General features: G+C 37.3%; 1 protein-coding gene across 1 annotated transcript in view; it reads left to right on the top strand.

Moving 5' to 3' along the window:
* The window catches only part of EFHC2 (EF-hand domain containing 2), a 172215-nt gene that overhangs the window by 81683 nt on the left and 75753 nt on the right, over positions 1-14779 (top strand). The window contains exons 6-8 of the mRNA XM_006917910.1: positions 211-324; positions 691-829; positions 7168-7339. Of these exons, the coding sequence (XP_006917972.1) occupies positions 211-324; positions 691-829; positions 7168-7339 (425 nt within the window). The remainder of the gene's footprint in view (positions 1-210; positions 325-690; positions 830-7167; positions 7340-14779) is intronic.

Below are 14779 nucleotides of genomic sequence, written 5' to 3'. Positions count from 1 at the left end.
ATCAGGGCCTTAACAAATGGATGGAGTATAGACCAGCCTGCAAGAGGTAAGGAAGCATGGGGAGAGGTGACTAGAGAGTAAGTTGTCTTGTTTTCCTGTGGATGGCAGAGAAGAACTATATAATGCACATTTCCCACTTGAGCCCCTCAAGAGGACCATCTTTTTATTTAGAGGCCATCCACCATATCTTGTTTTGCTTTTGTCTTCCAGTATGGCCCACCTGGAATCTATCAACCAGGTGCGATAACAGATCGAGTAGTTCTCAATTTGTATAGTGGCTTGGCAGAGAACCGAGTGTATGGCTACCTGCTGGATAAATGCAAGGTGAGGAACCTCATATTTTATTGATTTTGCCAATGTGGCATCCCTAGAATCTGAAATGTAGGGTGAGTTACATATTCTTCTCTTGTGAGATTGATTGTGAATGAAATTGATGAATATATAAGTGTATGCATTGTATTGCTGTTTATTAATAATAAACATGCTTAAGTGCATGTGTAGTGCTATTAGGTAGCACTACATTGCTAAAAATGTTTTAAAATATTAATTTTGACTGGTTGTCTTCTGATTTGATTTTTAAAATTTGGTTATAAATGATACAATTGTTTTTAAAAAATTTCTTTCCTTTGGGAAGGGTTAGATCTTTGGAGGTTCTGTGGTGCCAACGTTATGTTCCTTTGTTTTTATTAGCTAGGAAAATTAGAACAAGAGTTTTATAAAGATAGTGACCTGTCTATAGGAACCACCATCAATGTGTGGGGAAGGAAAGTGCTCCTTTGTGACTGTGATGAATTTACGAAGACTTATTATAAGACTAAATATGGAATTGGTAAGTGATACATCTGTCAATTAGAAAATATTGAAAACTTCGAATCTTTGTTCTATAGTTAAGATTTTACTTTTGAATTTCAAATGCTAAGCTCATAATAGCTACCATTTATTAAGTATTTGCTATCTGCCAGGCATTTTGTCATCTTATTTCCTCCTAACATCAATTCTAGAAGGATAGGCTTTATCCCCGTTTTAGAGGTGAAGAAACTGAGGCTTAAAGTGGGCAAACTTGTTAAAGGTCATGCAGCAAGTAAAGAGAGAAGCAAGATTTAAACTTGTTTCCTTGATGCCAGAGGCTTCTGTTTTCCTTTATAGCCCTCGGCCTCACTATAATATGGGTAAATGTTTTGGTCAAGCAATTGAAATGGGAATCTAGATGCTTTTCTTTTCACTGAATTCTTGCCTACACAATGGATATACTTATTTGTGTTCTCTGGAGAATTCTCTTGTGCTCATTTGCTCTACCTTTCCCGGGTTTCCAGCTTCTATCTTCTTTAATGTATCAATTTCATTCAGGTTAGTTCAGTTCAGAATGAAAACCAGTGATTTATTAAACACCTACTAAGTGCATGTCATTGCAGTAGTCTTTGATGCTACAGAGTTGAGTAAAGAGTTTTTAGGCTGGAAGGGGAGCACGGACCTACAACATATTATATGGTATTCTGAGAGTCATAGAAACAGGTGGAGGACTTGGTGCGAAGCCAAAAAAACGAACCCCTCATTTGTTAAACCTCCTAGCCAGCTCTGCTCCCTTCCTGGGCCCTCTACCCCAGGTTCCAGATACATGCCGGTGCTAGGCTAAGTAGGGGTGGTAGGAGTTGTTAACCTCCCAGATTGGGGTGTAGAGCTGGAGTTGTGGAATGCTTACTCTTCTACTCCTCTCTCCACCTTGGAATAGTCATGTGAGCACAGTTCCCTGAGGGATGAAATGGAAGCCACAGAAGCAACCACAGCTTTCTAAAAGACAAGATGCTTGTCTCTAGAATGAAATGAGGCCCACCTATGTGCCTTGGTGTCCCCATTGTGTAGTATTCCTGGCCTCCTGGGAATTTTTACATTGTGAGAGAAGGCACACTGAGTGCACCAAGGGATTGGCATAAAAAAAGGCTTTTAATTTCACTCTTTGGTTCATTAAAAGAATTTGTTCCACTGCATCTGCCTGCCAAAATAGACAAGAGGTGTGGGCATTATAGGGTCATACTGGTGGCCTCTTCTTATTTTATTTTCTAACATTGGTTCTCCTTAGTGGACACAATTGGGTATATTTGTTTTGGGGACTGTGCTCAAGAGGCAGCCAGGAATGTGCAGGTGGTGGCTGTTGTCGAGAAGCTGCTAGTGACCCTTAGATCACTGGGAGAAGAATTTGGTCTTTAATAAATGTAAATGCCTAATTATAATCAATAGGTCTTCAGTGCAGACTTGAAAATTTGAAAAAAAATATAAAATATGAATCACGAAAACATTTACTTGTGTCCTACTGACAGATAACCTTAATATAGAGGATGTGGTGAAGGTTCCAAAATATCATATGATCCTTTAAACATAAAGTCTCACATTTGATTGAGGCCTGTCTGTCAGCTTGATTTTGAGACTATAAAGGTTGCACTTGAGAAAATGAATGTAGTGCTGGAGAGACATGGTTCATTGTTCATTGTTCATTTCTTAATGGGTTTGCAGGGATCTTTGAGAGGCAGGGTAAATTCACTGGTATACTCCAAATTTAGCTGTCTTTCGCAAATATATCAGCTTCAAATGCCCTATGGTTCTTTTCAGTTGAGCCCTAGTGCTTAATTTCTTTCTGCTCACTTCTTTTGTTCACTCTATAGACTTACTGTATTATGTACTTTGCACCTTCAAAGCTAATATAACATTAGCATTATGCATTTAAACAGAAAATTATGCAAATTCAAAATTATGATGCATTTTATAGTCACGCTGACTTTTTATATTCCCATAATATATGTTAAAATATCCCATTTAGCAAATACTATTATTACACAACATTTCTTGAATAACAACAGTGTACTTGATGTAACTAATGACTAGAAATTATATCCACTGTGCAGAGTAGACGGGGAGTGAATAAATATTCTCTCATAATCTTTACATTTGCTTTTCCTGACTTTTTGGTAAGGTTAAATTAATATACTTAATGTTACTTAGATAATTATTTCTGGCATTTTAATTTTGTTTATAATTTGTATTGTTCTAAAATTCATAAGACTGACCAAATTATATGCATTATATTTTGGTATCCCTGATGCCCAAACCAGGACAAAATCCCATCAATAATTGTGGTCACATTTCTTCCCTTGTCAATAATGTAGTCAGTAGAATGCCTGGCGTCTCTACTCTGCAGCACCACAGGAGCTGACAAGTGGAAATAACATAGCTAGGGAACTCTCTAAGAGGAAGCTAGGGGAACATTTCTAATGCAGTATATAGCCTTGGTGCTTTAGTACCTTCTCTTAAGTAGTGATACCCCAACATTTTGGGGGGAGAAAAAATGGCAGACAGCCTAAGAGAAGGAGCTGGCTATAGTCCCAAGAAAGGCACATGAGTAAGCTTTCTATTTATGTAGAAGCAGAGGGCCTGATAGAATTCCAAGAGATATCTGTACCCCCATTTAAAACCAATTTGACTCCTAAAAAAGAGGAGATTCTTTCATGTATTTAAGGTTTCTAAGAAGAAGGTGGTTCCATAGAATTCTTCCACAAAACAGCCCAATATGACTTTCCCAGTAGGCAGCTTTGCCATCCTGCTGGTCCAGGCTCGTCTGCCGTGCTGTAGCATGTTATTTCCTCATTATTTCATGTGGATGAACACAGACTGGCAAATGAAGGCCTGTTGGACTTTCCTGTAGCATGAAGGTTGGAAAAAGCTCCAGGATCTCCAGTAGGTGTTTCTTTCACTGAAGGGTCACAGATTTGAATGTAAACTGTTCGTACTTAGAATTCTTGCCATGGGTTATTATTTCTTTGTCTATAAGGGACTTATTATTGATTTTCAGTGGCTGGGCCAATCAAACTAGTAACAAGACCATTCATTCCCATTGCCCTTGAATACTTATTAGGCTGTACTGATATCAAGGATGAACAAAAAACTTAAAACATCTTTAATTTTGTGGAGTAATTTTTAACCATTTCTGCATACTTGGTACTAGAAGCAGGAGGACATCCAAGATGAAAGGTTTATTAACCATCATTTGAGCAAATTAGCCATCCCAAGGTATAGCGTTAGGGATGGAATTCACTTCTAGTCTCACCATATGGCCTAACGAATCTGACAATTTTGTCTCTTTTTTCCTCCCTTATGAAGAGGGTTGAGAATTAGTAGATGATTTCTAAGGATTTTTTAGCTAGAGCTAGAAAATGATGTGATTCACTAATTATTTGACCCAAAAATGAGCATCCCACCAAAATCATTCAACTTGAGTATTGAGTACAAGCAGAGATGGATTTACCTTGAAGCTAATAAAGATAATGAAAATTAAGCTTTAGAGTTCTTCCTTTGCAAGGGCCCCAGTCCAAAGCCCTGGGCCTAATTTCTTCTTAATAATTTGGCATTCTTTATTTTGAAGAGCTTCTCTCAGATTATATAAACTTCAGGCCTCCCAAAATCTGGGTCCATATCTGGGTTACTAGAACATACAAGATGAACTTTGGTGGTAATCGAAGGCTTTTCCCAGAATTGTTTCCAAATGAGATGACGAATAGTAAATCACTGTGAAGGAACATTAAAAACTTTAAGAAATAATTTCAGCTCCATAAATTTGTTGGAACCCAGTTAATTGTGGATAGACATTCAATATATATGTTTTTACAAGTCACTTGGAATTAGAGGAATCAGACTATTTGAAAGACAGATGTCTCAGGATCCAGCAGAATGTCAGTATAAGAAGATATTTAGGAAGATGCTTTGTATAAATATGTATACTTTTTCATTTATTCACCAAATATTTTTTAACACTTGAAACACGCAGGATACTGGGATGATAGAAACCAAAGACAGGAAACTTACTCAGGTGCAAGTCCAAAGCTTTGTTAATGCAAGCAGTTACCAGAGAAATGATATCTTCATTTAGAGTATCCAGAAAGATGTATGTGGGGTTATAACAGTCAGGCGTGATGGAATGGAAAACTTCTTGGCTTTTATACACTAGATGGCACTGTGGGTGCAGAAGAACACTAAATTGGTTCTTTTGTTACTTAAATCTTGCAAAAATGATATTAGTTGAGAAAATACTGTTGTGAAATCTATAATTTTGGGGAGAAGTATAGAATGCATTTTTAATTATTTTGCAATTCAATGTGTCTTGTTTTAGTTAGACTGCTCAGATTAGTGTGTAGAATTATGTGTGTGTGTATATGTCCTGTTAGAAGAAACTGATTATTCCCCAGTTTTCTAATAATCACATAGAGTCCTTTCTCTGAAATGAAAGTACTAATTGGTGATGTATTTCATGTAACAGCAATGATAGGGTCTACTGCAATTTTGCCTAATTCTAAGATTTGAACTTTCTTCTTTATTACCAAAGCTTCTCTTTAATTGCCACAAATATAGCAATAGGAGAGGCTCATGAGTCACTTCTCTACCTGTGTTCTGGCCACCCTTTTACATTGAGCCAGAGAGAATTTTATGATGACGTTCTCTTTGCCAGTAGGTCTTCTGTGAACAGTTTTTGTTAGGATGAAACAATACTCTTTGGGGATTCTGCTTGAGGGTATTTCCCACACAGGCTCTTAGGAATTCTAAAGGAATGTGAACGTTGAAAATGTTTTCAAATTAGAATTAGAAATAACATCAAACCCTAAACCTTTTGATGAATCAGTAAAAAAAAAAAAAAAAGAGTTCCTCAATTTTAAGAATTAGGTTGCCTTGGAATACAAATTGATGCACATTTTATATTTACTTTTTTAATTTTTCAATTACAGTTGACATTCAATATTATTTTATATTAGTTTCAGGTGAACAGCATAGTGGTGAGACATTTATATGATTTATGAAATGACCCCTTGATCAGTCTAGTACCCACCTGGCACTATATATAGTTATTACAATATTATTGACTATATTCCCTATGCTGTACTTCACATCCCCGTGACTACTTTGTAATTACCAATTTTTACTTCTTAGACCTTTTACCTTTTTCAGTTATAGAGGTGTGTACTAAATCTGTACTCTTCCTGATATTACAATTTTGACAATGGAAAAGGAAATCTTTGCTTATGCGAAATTCCTTTCAGTCACCAATGGCAACACCTGTGGATACTCAAGTTTGGGGAAGAAGTAGAAATTAGATTCCATGGGTTGTATTGTTCTGGTTCTGTTTCAGGAAAGATTCTGGCATCTGTTTTGCCATTTTCGTGGGACAAACAAGAGATTTGGATCTATTGGGTCAGTGTGTTCTTTGCTGTGGAGAGCACACTTGCTTCCCAGAGATTGTGCAGCCTTACAAATGAGTACTTAATTATGAATATGTCCTCAACTCTTTCTCCATCTCTCCTTTTTTACAGATGATAAGTAAATGAAGAAAACCGATAGTATTTGCCACTTAACACTCCTTTTGAGTAAGCCGTGGCTGTTCTAAAAGTTTTATTGTTTGCTTGGTTTGGGTTTTATTCATTCATTCATTCATTCATTCATTTATTTATTTAATTTATTTTTATTTTTTTGCTTCATCACATTTTAGTACAAGTGTATTCTTTGGGGGGCGGCAGTAAGAAGAGCAACCTGGAGCAGGGGTTGGTGACATAAAGTTTTGTTTTTGTTTTTTAACTAGAAAGTGAAGTGCCATGGCCTGGAGTTGAGTTAGAGGAAAGGGAGAGGGCTGAAAAAGTGGGCACAGGAGGAAGAGACAGTGAATAGGGAAGGTTAAGGCAAAATAGTCAGGAGTCAGTATTGTTCGGAAAGGAATTGGATTAGTGAGTGTTGACTAAAGAGAGGAGAGGGCTAAATTACAGGTTCAAATATAGAATCCGTGGCATGAAGTTCTAAGTTTGAATTTTCATATCATTGGAAAAATCAGGGATGAACAAAAAATATTCAGAAATGGGATGTGATGACAAAAGATAAATGTTTACTTATTTGACATAGACAGTTTCTTTTTTTTCCCTTTCTTTTGAACCAGCGACGATTAATGAGAGAGTTCTGTGGTTTTTGTGAACATGATTGAAACCTACCCTCACAAGATTTTGCTGTGTTTTGTTTGAAAGAGTTTAAAATAGTCTACAAAGATCTCTATGTTCATCCTGAAAACATAACAAACCTTTCAAAACAGCCATAATCAGGACAAAAAAAATATTGATGTTTCATTTGCTTTTGTTTTTGCTCTAGAGAACTTTACCTCGATTCCATGGAAGGCTCCATCTCCTCCAAAAATAGAAAGGAAATTTCCACCTTATACCGGCTTTGGTTCTGAAGAGGATTCTCTCCGCTCTTGTATAGGCCTCGTGCCCATGCCTCGTCCTAATCTGGGGAACTTCAGGAAGTTCATGGAAAAAGACAGGTGCTTGAAGGAACCATGAATTTGGTCTGATATTTCCCAAATGTGTTTGAGACTTATAATATAGTCCTCATGACGAAACATCAAGGTTAGAGGTCCCCAAGCCCCAGGCCATGGACTAGTACTAGTCCGTGGTCTGTTAGGAACCAGGCCACACGGCAGGAGGTAAACGTTGAGTGAGCGAGTGAGCTCAGCTTCATCTGTATTTGCAGCAGTTCCCCAGTCTCAGTTTCATCTCAGATCATTAGGCATTAGATTCTCATAGGAGCACTGGTCCCTGCTGCCAAAAAGGTTGGGGACTGCTGCTCTAGATGACCTTCAGCTCATCTAATTTCAAGACCAGGAACATATTGTTATAGCTTTTTCATGAAATTGATTACCATGCAAGTATTAATGGGTTCTTACTCAAGTGATTATTTTATTTTATGTTTTATGAGTTTACTGAGATAGAATTGACATTGTATAAATTTAAGATGTACAACATGATGATTTGATATATATATATAGAAAAATGATTACCACAATAAGATTAGTTAATGTCCAGCACCTCGCATAATTATGATTTTTTCCCTTGTGATGAAAACTTTTAAGATTTACTCTCTTAGCAACTTTTAAATGTGAAATATAGTATTGTGAACTATAGCCATAATGTTGTACATTGCATCTCCGAACTTATTTATCTTATAACTGAAAATTTGTACCTTTTGATCACCTTCATCTAATTCCTCCATCTCCCACTCCCTGCCTCTAGCAACCACCAATCTGATCTCTATTTCTATAAGTTTGTTTTTTTTAGATTCCACATATAAGTGGAATCATACAGTATTTGTTTCTCTGTCTGACTTATTCCACTTAGCATGATACCCTATAGGTCCATCCATGTTGTCATGAATGTCAGGATTTCTTTATCTTTTATGGCTTAATAGTATTCCATTGTTTATATATGCATCATATTTTCTTCATCCATTCATCCGTCAGTGGACATTTAGGTTGTTTCCATGTCTTGGCTATTGTGAATAATGCTGCAGTTAACATGGGGTGCAGATATCTCTTTGGGACTTCAGTTCCTTCAGATATACTCAGAAGTGGGATTGCTGGATCATATGGTAGTTTCATTTTTAATTTTTTCGAGGAACCTCCAAACTGTTTTCCATAGTGGCTGCAGCAATTTACATTCCCACCAACAGTGCCCAAGGGTTTCCTTTTCTACACATCTTCGCCATTGAGTGTTATTGTAATAAGTGTCATCTGGATGCACCTGAAGTCCTATAGTCAGTGGGATGGCCACGCTGCTTTTATTATGTATCTTTCTCTCTCTTCAAGGTGGTCCCTAGGAAATGGTGTAGAGTAAGTGTCAGCAAACTTTTTCTTAAAGGGTCAGATAGTAAATATTTTTGGCTTTGCATGCTGTATGGCTTCTGTCACAACTGCTCAACTCTGCCATTATAGTGTGAAGCAACCACAGATAGTCCATAAAACAAATGTGTGGCTGTGTTCCAATAAAATGTTGTTTATGGACACTGACATTTGAATTTCATATAATTTTACCTATCACAAAATATTATGCTTTTGATTTTTTTCCAATGATTTAAAAATGTAAAAGCCATTCCTAGCTCACAGGCCATACAAAAACAGACGGCTGGCTGTATTTGGCCCACAGTCTATAGTTTGACTACCCTTGGCATAGAGGCTTCAGGGATTTGTGTTTTTCAGAATGTTACTTGGCAATTAATATGGTTTGTTTTTTCCATTACAGTTGACATACAGTATTAGTTTCAGGTGTACAACATAGTGATTAGATATTTATACAACTTATGATCACCCAGATAAGTCTAGTACTCACATGACACTATTCCTAGTTACTACAATATTATTGACTATATTCTTTGTTCTGTACTTTACATTCCTGTGACTGTTTTTAATAACTTCCAATTTGTACAGCTTAATCCCTTCACCTTTTTCAGTCATCCCGTCAACCACCTTCCCAGCTGGCAACTATCAAAATGTTCTCTGTGTCTATGAGTTTGTTTCTGTTGCAATTAATGTGGTTTTAATTTGAGAGGTTTGGTTGAGTTCAGTAACCATAAATTGCTCATATGGCTGAATATGATTTCAAAAGATGGACTTTCAAAAGTATTCCTGATATATATCAGGAAAAATCTGCCACTGAGTCATATGTATAGAATGTAGGTACTGGCCATGGCTACTTTTTGCTTTTGCAGGGAAAGCAGTCCCTGAAAAAAGAAGTCAGTGGAAAAAGTGGTGGGAAAATGTTGCATATGCTTAACTAGGATTCAGGCTAAACATCGAAGTCCTGTGTGAGTGAAATAAAGGGTCAGGAGTACTCATGGAGAAAAACGATGAAGGGAACATGTAGTCAGACCAAGAGAAGGAGAAGAAAAAGACAGCATCTTAAATTTGATAAAATTAATTGAGTCAGATGCTGTTGTAGAACATTTTGAAGTAGAGAGAACAATAGTTTTTCTATAATTGTAAATATGGTGAAAATATATTATTATGAGTTGTATAGAATGTTTAAAAGGCTGCCTTTGCTATGACATGATGTCCTTTGTCTTTCAAGAAATAATCCTTTATTTTTAAGGATTTTAGATTGTTTTTTCAGTTTTAGAATCAATGCTATTCAAAATGTGGCATCCACACTTATTAGAAATGCTAATTCTTGTGCCACACCCCAGACCTACTGAGCAGAAACTCTGGGGATGGGGCTGGTCCTGTGTTTAACCAGACTTCCAGGATTTCTGATGTGCACCCGGCTTTGAGAAACACTGATTTTAATCACATAATAGGGATACCAACTCATACTCCATCATCCTCTTATAGATAGCAGTGTTTACAGTGAGGTTCCAGGGCAGGATTTTTGATGGATACTTTTCACTAACTGCTCTTTTTAAGGGCAGCCACCCAAAGGAGGTGGGCAGAAAGAATGTTCCTGTTGTAAAAGGAGAGGGATTTTTCTTACAAGTAAACAAGATGGAACATGATCCAGGGTGTTGCTTCTGGAATCCGGGGAAAACAGTTTCTTGTGGGTAGTTGTCTTATTAGTCTCTCCTTCTGTCTACACTGCGTCAACTTGCCCACAGAGCACTGACTGTAGACAGCATTCCACGTTCTTGTCATGCTGTTGTGGGTAGAGAGAGGATGGTGATACAGGAAGAGACGTCTTTAATTGTTTCTTTCTGTCCACTACTCATTTTGTGTCAGGAATACACTTTCCTTAAGCTCCTTCCACAGAGTGACCTTTTTTCCATAGTACCTGGCACATTCAGCTGGAGACTTATACATGAATTTGAATAACCCAAAGTTTTAAAATTGTGAGAACCTAAAGAGGATGATCTCACAAAGCATACAAAACAGTTTCTTAATGCAAATAAATAAACTGTGAATTGAGATGTGCAATTATATATGACATATGTTGGTAATATGCATTGCTATTAAAATTTTACTTGGTGCTAATTGTTGTATGAGGTTAATGGTGATCCACTATGAGTTGTTGGAAGAAATAGTTTCAAATTAAAGCATATAAGGTTTTTTATGGAATGAAGACCCTTATTGTCTGGGTAAAAATTCACTGTGGTGGCCTGATGGGCAGATTGTCCAGTCTGACTTGGGAGAACCAGAATAATGTTTTTCTTGCTGCACCAGAGTGAATTAGTTATTTTGTGCTCTGTGTGCCCACCATGCTCTAATAATCATGCCTATAATGATAATATTACTACTAATAAAAAGCAATTTGTGGTTATGACATGCTAACTACTTTATAGTACTCGATCTCATTTAATCCTAAAAACAATCTCATAAAGTAGATAATATTATTGTGCCCATCCTTCACACAAGGAAACTGAGGCTCAGAGAGTCTATACAATTTGCCAACGCTCACACAGCTAATTTTTAGTTGAACTAGGATTTGCATCCAGGGAAGTCTGACTTCTGGAGTTCACCTTTCTTGCCACAGAACCTGTATTTACCACAGTGTGTGGCAATTACTTGTGTAGGTAATTGTGGTCTCCCTCCTTGAGGTCAGGGACTGGCTTTGTTGCTTCCCTCAGAGTTAGAGTAGTGTTGGTTACATACTTGGGGCTGAATAAATATTTGTCCCATAAGGGAAGAAATGAGTGAATAAATGAGTAAATAGAATAAACATTCATCCTTTCAGTTGTTAATGCTGGGTAGAAGAGACAGATGGACTTTCCACCAGAAAGGCTATTATCCCAGACTTTTGCTATTCATAACCACATAGCTTCCAAAAATTCATGGTTTAATCTTAATCTGTGACTTGTTTCAGATATTGTCTATCTGCTGTCTCTATCAGTCATTTTTTTCCTCTTTAAAATTTTTTCCCTCAGTAAAAATAAGCCTTTAGGTCTCTCCCAACCACAGACGTATATAACGCTAGCTGTTTTTGAGGTTTTCAGTAGGTATGTAGCCCTAGGTGAGCAATTCATTTTTTTAGTCAACAGATATTTACTGAGTACTGGCTATATGCCAAACACTGATCTAGGGGCTTGGGACACATCAGTGAACAAAACAGAACAAAAAGCCCTACCCTTATAGAACTTACATTCTAGCATAGGGAGGTAGAAAATAAACAATAAAGATAATATGTAAGTCTATTCTGTAGTATATGGGAAATATTAAGTACCATGGAAAAAATAAAGAATGTAATAAGTTGCTATGAAAAGAATAAAGGGGAACTGAGAGTATGGTGTTGAGGAGCACCCATGGTTTCAATTTTAAATAGTGTGGTCTGGATGTACCTTACTGAGGAAATATGTTCTAAGTAGAAGGAACAGTCAGTGCAAAGATCCTGAGCAAGGAGCAGGCTTGGGACATCCAAGCAACAGCCAGGAGGCTGATACCAGTAGAGTAGATGACTAAAGGTCAGAGTAGACAAATAAAGGTAATGGTGGATCAGATAACATAGGGCCTTGTAGACTGTTATAAGGATTCTTTTGACTTTGAGTGATAAGGGGAGCCTTTGGGAGATCTGAACAGTGGAGTGACTAGATCTGATTTACATATTAAAAGAATCTTTCCAAATGCCTTGTTGAGAGTAAAATGTAGAAGGGCAATGGTAGAAGTAAAGACCAGGCAAGAGGCTACTGCACTAGTCCCAAGAGAAAAGTTGCTATGGATCTGGGTAGGTGCCATAGAAGTGATGAGAAATAGCAGATTCTGGAAATATTTTGAAGGTCAAACCAATAGTATTTCCTGACTGGGTATGAAGTGTGAAAAAGAGAGAAGTTAAGGATGACTCCCAAGGTTTTGGCCTGGGCACCTAGAAAGATTGAATTGCTATCTATTGAGATGAAAAAGACTTTCAGTAGAGTAGGTTTGGGGCAAAAGCACAAGTTCAGTTTCGAAACAAGTTAAATTTGCAATATCTATTAGATATCAAGTGGAGATGCTGAATAACCAGTTGGATATATGACTTTGGAGTTTGGGAGAGAGGTCTGCGCTAGAGATAGAAATTTGGAAGTCATCAACGTGTGGATGGTATTTAAAGCCTTGATACTAGAAGAAATCACCACAGGAGGGAACATACATAGAGAAGTAGATAACAAAGTTATTCCTTGTTATCCCCAGGACACCCCAAATTAAGAGATTGAGGCAAAGAGTAAGAACCAGCAAAGGAGACTGAAAAATAGCAAACAAGGAGGTAGGAGCAAAACCAAGAGAATACAGGATCCTGGAATCTAAGTGAAGCAAGAGTGTCACAGAAGGAGCGATCATTTGTACCAATTGCTGGTGATTGGTCAAGTTGGACACAAAAATGAACCATTGATATTGGGGAGATCTTTGTGGACCTTGACAAGAGCAGTTTAGGTAGAACAAACCTGATGGAAATGTATTTAAGAGAAAATGAGAGAAGAAGTCAAGGCAGTGATGATAGATAACTCCAGGCTGTGTGTAGAAAAAGTTAAGACATAGCTACTGGACCTAGGAATTTATCAGTTGTTTTGGGACAATAGGAATAAATACATTTAAAAAAATCAGCCAAGATTACAAGTCTATACAGTGCTAAATTGGGTACCACAGATTATGATCTGTGTAGGAGGTGTGAGTAGATGGTCAGCTGGGAGGGCAGCCATGGTCAAGGAGAGCTCTACTGATTGGGCCCAAATGGATGGACAGTACTCTGGGCAGGCATAAGAAAGAATGAGGGTGTGCTCTGGGATGACACCAAGCGAAGACCTGGAAGCAGAAATGAGCACAGAATGGAGCAGTAAATGAAATGGCTTATGTGACTTGAATAGAAGAATATGTTATAGGTGGTCACAACAAATAGCTGTTACGTGTGTGTTTTTGAACTTTGAGGCTCAATGTCCCAGAAAGCCAGATTGAGCAGAATAGGTGGTGATACAATAGGAAGCAGTGGAAATACTAAAGTTTTTAGAGTGCTGGGAGTATTGTGATAGTGTTTAGAGAAGTTTGATAAATTAGCTTAATAGTCAAGAAAATATCTGAGGATACTTGCAAGTGTTTTTCAAAGTGTACTCTGGGACCACTTCATTAGAATTCCTTGGGGAGCTTATTAAAAATACAGGTTTCTTGAGATGAAGCTAACTAGTGAGTCCATATCTCTGAGGGTGGGACTTTGGATTCTGTATATTTAGCAAGCTCTCCAGGTGACTTATACACAGTAAAGTTTGTGAACTGCTGGTCTAAACATTTTGTTTGAGTAGATTATATTCTTGATTGATGAGCTCTCTAGAACACTAGAATTAGGTGAAAAATTGACACATTAAAAATGAAAAATCCACACTTACCATATATACTTATAAATTTATGTAAGTGCTAAGAAGCTATATTTACAATAGCATTCATTTGGCCTGACATTTGACCTCATTCAGTTGTTTCAATGATATTTCAGGCATCCGTAAAAGTTATGGGTATTTTATTAGAGAGGGTTACCAAATCTGTTTGTTACTTATAAATCTAATTATGTACTAGAGAAGAAGATTGACAAGGTATAGCTTCCCCCATGTACCATGTGAGGTCTGTCTAAAGTCTGGGAAACTAGGAACTAAGAAAACAGAGCTATGGAGATCTAGCTGTTTTGCCCAGTCTGCCCTGGGGCTACCCTTCCAAATTGCTGGTTTTCATCTCATATGAGGCCTCAAACTGGGAATTGTGGCACCATGTTTTTTCAGTCCTGCACCCTTGGACAATCTGAGAAAGGGGCAGAGGAAAGCACTTTTTGTTTCTGCAAATCGGAAATGTTTTTGTTTTTGCTTTTCTATTTTTTTTTTTAAACAGAAAAATTCAAACAGGAAAATTCGAAAGTGACGACTTCACTGCTTAGAGTTATGACAGAGAAGTGACAGAGTACATGGTTTATTTTACTCTCTGCCTCCTTGGAGTAATGATTTTGATTATCAAAGACCTCCGAGAGGGTTTAGGATTTGTTAAGTAGTCTACATT

This window comes from Pteropus alecto, unplaced genomic scaffold (genome assembly GCF_000325575.1).
Source record: "Pteropus alecto unplaced genomic scaffold, ASM32557v1 scaffold77, whole genome shotgun sequence".
Classification (NCBI taxonomy): Eukaryota; Metazoa; Chordata; class Mammalia; order Chiroptera; family Pteropodidae; genus Pteropus; species Pteropus alecto.
This window is presented reverse-complemented; position numbering and strand designations above follow the sequence as displayed.